Source organism: Aulonocara stuartgranti (genome assembly GCF_965226115.1).
Source record: "Aulonocara stuartgranti genome assembly, chromosome: 22".
Lineage (NCBI taxonomy): Eukaryota > Metazoa > Chordata > Actinopteri > Cichliformes > Cichlidae > Aulonocara > Aulonocara stuartgranti.
The window spans coordinates 13,240,935-13,248,437 of NC_138957.1; the positions used below are offsets into that span (position 1 = coordinate 13,240,935).

Here is a 7,503-nt window from a genome sequence, read left to right on the forward strand (position 1 = left end):
CAGAGGTGTGGACTCGAGTCACATGACTTGGACTCAAGTCATTAATTTAATGACTTTAGACTTGATTTGAAAAAATGTTCTAAGATTGTGACTTGACTTGGACTTTTACACCAATGACCTGAGACTTGAATTGGACTTGAACCGGTTTACTTGAAAAGAATTGATATTTCACCCCAAATATAAAATTTAACATACATATTATATAGAAAGTGTGCACCATTAATTCAATTCATTGATTCATTTATTCAAACCACACTCCGTACTATGTGTGCGTGAGCTGTAGCACTGCCAATCAAATTAACCAGATTAAAAAAAAACAAAAAACGCTCAAAAATACTGCAAGGAGTTATTTTTTTCAGGTACATAAACTATGAAGTAGTCAACAAAAAACTGAAATGCAATATGCAAAACATGCAAGAAGAGAATCACAGACAGAGATGGAACAACTTCAACTTTCTCCGACAGTTGAAGTTGCATAAAGAACGGTAGGTGGTGCTTCTCTTTTGCTATGATGAGATAGCTGACTTCATCTAACTAGCAAATCTTGTCCATGCTCCGTTGGTGATACAGGTTTTTTTAAATGTGTATGACATTTTTGTCATGCGATTTTAAAGCCGGCCCTACAAGCGCATCCAATAATAACATTCAGCTTATCTCAGAACTGTCGGTGAAAATTATTCTTGGAACTAAGTTTAATTGAGCTGCATTTTATAGAGGTGCAATTTCACAATTTGTGTATATTTTCTAAGTTCACTATTTCGTCATGTGTTGAGAAAAACACAGATTTTAAAATTACATGGTCTAATATTTACAGTTTAGCATATAACTGCAACATTCTTTTTTCTTTTTTTTTTAAGACTCGAAAGGACTTGAAATTCAAAATTTCAGACTTGTGACTTTACTCGGACTTTTACACCAGTGACTTGAGACTCGACTCTGACTTGCCTGACATTACTTGAGACTTGACTTGTGACTTGAGGATAAAGACTTGAGACTTACTTGAGACTTGCAAAACAGCGACTTGGTCCCACCTCTGATTCCTGAGCTGCAAGACCACATTAAAATAATAAACACTGACTAACTCGCTATTTCCAACCGAAATGTTGCTAAAGAATAGCAACAGTTTACCGTGTAACACTTAGCTAACCACAGCAGACAAATGAATAACCGAAACTAGTTGTGGTGCTGTTAGTTACGTCACATTGGTCAATAAAAGAGAAACTCAATAAACAACATTACTATGTTATTATGAAGACAAAAACAAAATATAAAATGTGGGAATTCAATACTTGTCCGTAGTTGAAAGCCGTTACTTTTTGACAGAGTCCGTAAGGGCAAGAATGACGACGTCCGGTTTCCGCTCACCATTGGTGCATTGTCCTATCTATCAAAACCGCACCCGTGTCCTCTGCTTCTGATTGGACGGTAGCGTGAAAAAACGGATGACGCCAGAACAAATATGGCGGGATCATATGGGTATCTCTACTGTAAAGTACTTGTGAGTGACTCAGTGTGTAATGCTTTGGTGAATAAAGGGTTTACTTACAGCATGTGCTTTTCCTAACTGACAGGCAGTAACCATAAAAGGTTACATAAAAACATGAATACAGACACACACATCATACACATATAAAGCATCATTACTCAAAAATAGCTTCCTTTTCATCTGCAATTTTGCTGTCGATTTCCATGCAGAATATCATATAACAAAGTTTTATTTACAAATCACTGGGTATTTCTTTGCCGTTGAGTAACAGTTCTGCAAGCCGTCGGAAGGATGCATTTGCTTCCAGTAGCACCTAGAGTTATTCATTTAGTTTTTCAGAGTAGCCCGAGCAAGATGATTCTTATTTCATAGTTGGTGTCTCCTCTGTCTTGATGTTATTCAGGTTCTGGTTAGACACTGTTGGATCCACTCTCAAAGATGATCTAGACTTGTGCCTTGGAAAAGCTGCTGACAGTGGCTTCAGCTCGTGTGTCTCTGCGGACGCCTGCCTGTCTGCATCTATTTTCCTCTTGATTTGTTTCTTGACTTTCTTGCAGATGAAGTAAAACATCTCACAGATGCACATCAAGATACAGACAGCAGAGGACACCACCATGAAGAGAGTGAAGATCTTCTTCTCTGTGGGGCGGGATACGTAACAGTCCACTATGTTCGGGCAAGGATCCATTGAACACTTTAACAAACGTGGTAAGTCGAACCCTTCGTAGATGTGGTAAAGGATGTACAGGAAACCAGCATCAAAGCTTGCCTTTAAGATCAGGCTCACCTATAAGAAGACAAATGAGTGTTAAAGTAGGAAAAATCTCATGGATTGCTAATGACTGTGTTTGACAGAATTAATTTTAAATGTTCACTAATTGCTGTAACTTATCCCAACCATTTGTCTAAGCTCTTGTTATGACGATTAATTAGTTTAAAAAAATAAATAAATAAATGACCCTATGAAAAAATTGGAACATAAATGAGGATTCTTCAACCTTCTATAAACTATATAATGAAAATTCCTGATATTTACCAAAATCAGTCAAAACAAAAGTGAACACTTGGTAGAGACGTTTCTAAACAGCAAATGAAAGTGAAATTAAAGACAAGAAAAAAGACACCATGTTACAGACATAATAGTCCCACATTCCACTGTAGGGATATATTATATGGCTGTTTAAAGGAAGCCTTGAAAGCATAGAACCACTTAAAATAGAGTTTCTTTCAGTATCAGATCGATACTAGGGTGATATGATCTGTACTTTGTTTCTATCCTCTAAGTTCAGTATATATATATTTAGAAATAAAAAAATACATCAGACATACACTGTGAAAAATATCTGAATGTCTTTGCAATACTTGATATTGATAGATACCAAAATTTGCATTATCGTAGACCACTCTTGCAAAGTCACACAACTTCACATCAGTTTGGTGGCGCTTGTTGCTCATACATTATAATTGCAAATCTCCTTCCATGTGTGGCATACACAATAACAGTGGAATTAAACATTAGCACCCTTCATTCTTACCAGGTATGTCCACCACAGCCCTCCACGTTTCTTCCCAGGGCGGGCATACACGTGTTTACCCTCATGGGTGGTGGTGTACTTTAAGTCCTTCATCTCTCGATATTTGACATGGGCAACAACCATCAGCGACGGGCATGTGACGAAGATGAGCTGCAGGGCCCACAGGCGGATGTGGGAGATGGGGAAGAAGTGGTCGTAGCACACGTTGGTGCAGCCTGGCTGTTTAGTGTTGCATTCAAAATCTTTGCTCTCTTCACCCCACACTCGCTGAGCCGCCACCACAAACACCATCACCCGGAAGATGAAGACCACTGAGAGCCAGACCCGACCAAACACTGTGGAGTAATTGTTGACCCCACTGATGAGGTCCTCCAGCCAATTCCAATTCATGACTGCTGTCTTGGAGGGGGACAAGGGGACAGAAATTTGAGGAGTATGTTTGACCTCCTGAAGAGATCAGGTGGAATGAAGTTCCTGATCCAAACCTGAGCAATGAAACAAGAAAATATGTTAGAAGAATCTTTGTAGTTAAAATACTTGAAGCAGTATGATGCCAGTCAGTGGTTTGTAAAGTCCTGGTCCAAAAAGTTAAATATAATAAAAGCCTCTAATTTAAGTTAATGTCCTAAAATAAAGATAGAAAGAAAATATTAACTTCAAGTACTGACTGAGACTGTAGTGTTTAGCTATATACAATGAGATCATATGCATGACACACACACACACACACACACACACACACACACACACACACACACACACACACACACACACACACACACACACACACACACAATTCTGTTTTATTCATTTAGTGCTAAATAACAACAACAGGTGCACAGTAAGGTAAAGACCCTACAATAATACAGAGGAAACCCCTACAATCATTTGACCTATTTGAACAACTGCTTAGGCGACAGTGGGGAGGACGAACCCTCCAGAAATAAAATGCTCAATGTGGAAGGGAGCCAGTGATTAATAATAACTAATGATTAAATGCAGAGAGGTGTATAAACACATGGTGAGTGAAGTAGATGAGTGAAGAAGTAAAATTCAGAGCATCATGGGAAGTTCTTCAGCAGTGTCTGTGAGTTTTGGAGCTGGTTCCACAGAAGAGGGGAAGAAGAGCCCTGATAGCTAAAGGCTCTACTTCCCATTTTACTTTTAAATACCCAAGGAACCAGAAGTAAGCCTGCAGTCTGAGAGTGAACTTCTCTATTCTATTGAGGTGATATGGTAGTATGAGATCTTTCAGATAAGACGTGGCCTGATTTTTCAAGACCTAGTATGTGAAGAGAAGGATCTTAAATTTAATTCTGGATTTAACAGGGAGCCAATGAATAGAAGCCGAAGTTAGAGAAATATGCTATCATTTAGTCCCTGTCAGTGTTCTTGTTGTAGCATTTTGAATCAACTGATGACTCTTCATGGAATTCTTTGAACATCCTGATAATAACGATTTGCAGTAGTCCAGCATGAACTTTCAGTTTCACTCTGAGACAGGGTCTCTGGAGGCCAATGCAATGCCATCCAGTGTATCTGGTTATATCTAGTTAGATACATATTTCAAAGATTTTTTGGGATGAATATAATAGATGTATTAAGCTTAGTAGTGAGTTCAAGCTGACATAATGGCTCAGAAGTCATAGCAAACAAAAAACTTGACATGGAGTGTGCCTTTAAAGATTTCAGTATTTTAATTTTTTTATCTTGTCAACTCACAGCACTATGATCATCCTGTACATTTAGTGGCTGATGTTTGTCATGTGTGTGCCAAACTGTGTATGAGTGCGTTTCTTGGAGTATTTCTACAACAGCAACTACGAAGCCACTGCAGTTTTTTTCTAGTAATGTTCCCCAAAACTAACAATTACAAACATGTAAGCTATTCTTAATTACTGATGAGTTAAATATGAAGTCTCACGAATTAAGCCATTGCGACTGCAAATATGTCAGCTGTTATGTCAAATATGTCATGGTTATTGCTCATTATTCTTTTGCTTTTCTTTTTTAATCTCTGTCTCTGTCTGTCTATGATTCTTAAAGGAAATCTTCTGGCATCATCTTAAAAAAACAGCTACAGATGCTTAAAGGATTTATAAACACACAGCCTACTACCATCGTGCAGTTGCTATTCATTGCTATTCACAAATGTAAAAGGCATGTGATTTTTGTTCATACAAAATACAAACACAGACTGCAGTGATTCTCAGTGAATAAACAAAACCTCAGAGAGAAGAGCATATCTTGCCTATAGGGAGGTGACCACAACTTGTTTTTCCGTTTGCTTTAGATGCAATGTTGCCCTCTCTCTTATCTATCTATCTTTTTGCATATGTTTCTCTTTCACTTCATCGTGACAATGCAGACAGCTTTCTCAGGTTGTCCCTATCTTAATTAAATGTCTTAAAGAGACTAGGATAAATTAACATCCATAAACATAACAAAGATTACACTATGGCTGCAGTGTGACACATGAACCAATATAATTCAGACTATTCTGGCACTGCCACAGATGTTTGAATACAACTTGCTCTACAGGTTGAGCAAGTTGCCACTTTACCACTCTAACTCTGTTTCGCTCACTCTGTGGACTCCTTTAGAAAGCGGTTGAAAACATTTATTTAATCCATTTTTCTGTTAATATTCTTTTTTAATTTCTCTTTTCCAATTGATTTTATTATAACGTGGTTCTCTTGGCACATGATACAACAAGAACCGAATGAGTGAGACTTGTGCCCTTTTTATTTCGCCAGGCCACTGCTTTCCTACTACTATATTTTTGTCCTCATCCTTTCTTGTATTAGTCTGAATTTAAAACAGAACTCAGCAAATGGGCTACGAAACACCTGTTTCCTTGATCCATTAATTTGCGCAAATATAGACATATAAAGCACCTTACCCTGGACACAGGGAGCACCATAAATGTATGAATGTGATGTGTCAGCTGCTGTTGCCTCAATGCTCACTGACTTGGTTACATCTAGACCTTTAGAGGGGGCTGGCTTTGAGGTGTGGCCTTGCTGGTAAACACAAGGAACCAGAGGGAGATAGGCGGAGCGTCGCTTAGAAAAAGTTACATTCTCTCACCTGACGGTTTTAGTTTGCATGTTGGGCATGAAGAAAACTGCCCCAGGGTATTTTGAGGAAAAACGAGAAGTGACAGAGAGACAATGTCAGAGAAATGGAAGGGAAATGGAAGGGAAACCGTGATGCAGAAAGGTAGCAGCACAGCAAAGAGAGAAATGATGCAAAAAGTTGGTTGATGATACATAATGATAGCAAATATATTCAGCAGAAAATGTAGGTGGATAACCAGACCGATCTGCATAGGTCTGATGCCGACATGTGATGCAAAAATGGATGCAAATAAGCACATTACAATACAGAGTGTCTGATTTATGAGAAAGAGCGAGGACCTGGTCTCTGATTTCAGGCATTTACCTTTAAAATACTTTTTAGTTACTTGCATTGACTGCCCCACCACTGTGCACAGTGATGATTATATAGCCTAAATAGAAAAAAAAAATGTGGATTCCAGGCTGCACTTTCTTCGCCCACTCAAAAGGAAACTCTGTTACAGTAGTTTGAAGTTAAAAAGTATCAGGGAAACCAAAGCTGCTGGACAAACTTATGGACATACCAATGTATGGAAATAAAGTAACATGGACAAAGGCACTCAGGCTGCCTTGACATCCACACAAGACTGTATCCACTGCGTGGCTTTCTCACGCAAACTACTCTGACAGGCTAACCTGTTGGGTGGCGACCCTTCTGTTTTTTGAGGCTGCTGCGGCGCAAGGAGAAATTGAGATGCCTGATGATTTGGCTGCAACCCCAGGCCCAGGCTGGGCAGGAGCAGACCCTCAGCCCATCGGAGAATGTGAGCTTTTCCCCCATGCTGGAGTCACCTGGGGAGGAGAAGATAACGAGGATGGAGATGAGGAGTCGGCTGACTCAGAGCTCCTGGTGTATGACTACGAGGAGGAAGTCTCTCTTGGATCTCGACATGCAGGTCATGTGCAAGCGCACAGCTTCTAGGCTCAACATCCCATGGCCCGCTGTACAAATCGAGGTTGTAAAATCTCGTAAGATTTTGCCTGTTTTCCCGGAGCTACTCAATGAGATAGCAGTGACGTGGAAAGCAAAACCTTACAGCGAGAAACACCGCATCGCAGGGAGCTCCCTGCTGTCGGATTGAGGGGATGGAGTTTATCGGCCTCCACCAGATGCCACAAGTGGAGCTGTAGCGAGCCATCTTCACCCAAAGACGTCTCTCCCCTCCAAGGCAGACCGCTTCCATTCTAGCCTTACGGATAAGTGTTACAAGGCAGCGGCTCTGACTGTAAGAGCCCACAACTATGTTTAGGGATTAAAATAAGTTGCCATGGTTCACTCTCTTCTCTTATTTGTTATGTGATCAGGACAATTCTGGAGAAGGTGGCCCTGCAGGAGAAAGTGACCCCCTTGTAGGCCGGAAAG

General features: G+C 39.9%; 1 protein-coding gene across 1 annotated transcript; it reads right to left on the minus strand.

The window, feature by feature from the left end:
- Positions 1–130: 130 nt before the first annotated feature.
- LOC309698911 (gap junction beta-7 protein-like) lies at positions 131–5,980 on the minus strand. Its single transcript, XM_082521659.1, has 3 exons — positions 5,924–5,980; positions 3,022–3,506; positions 131–2,273 (listed from the first exon to the last, which is right to left on the minus strand). The coding sequence occupies exons 2-3, from the start codon at positions 3,409–3,411 to the stop codon at positions 1,848–1,850; spliced, it is 816 nt and encodes a 271-aa protein (XP_082377785.1). The 5' UTR covers positions 3,412–3,506; positions 5,924–5,980; the 3' UTR covers positions 131–1,847.
- Between the last annotated feature and the right edge of the window lie 1,523 nt (positions 5,981–7,503).

Bases quoted from the DNA above. Each gene is read 5' to 3' on its own strand.
- LOC309698911 (XM_082521659.1), bottom strand. From the start codon at position 3,411: ATGAATTGGAATTGGCTGGAGGACCTCATCAGTGGGGTCAACAATTAC. The intron at 2,274-3,021 runs GTAAGAATGAAG...GTCTTCTTATAG, and splicing joins GGCTGTGGTGGACATACCTG to GTGAGCCTGATCTTAAAGGC.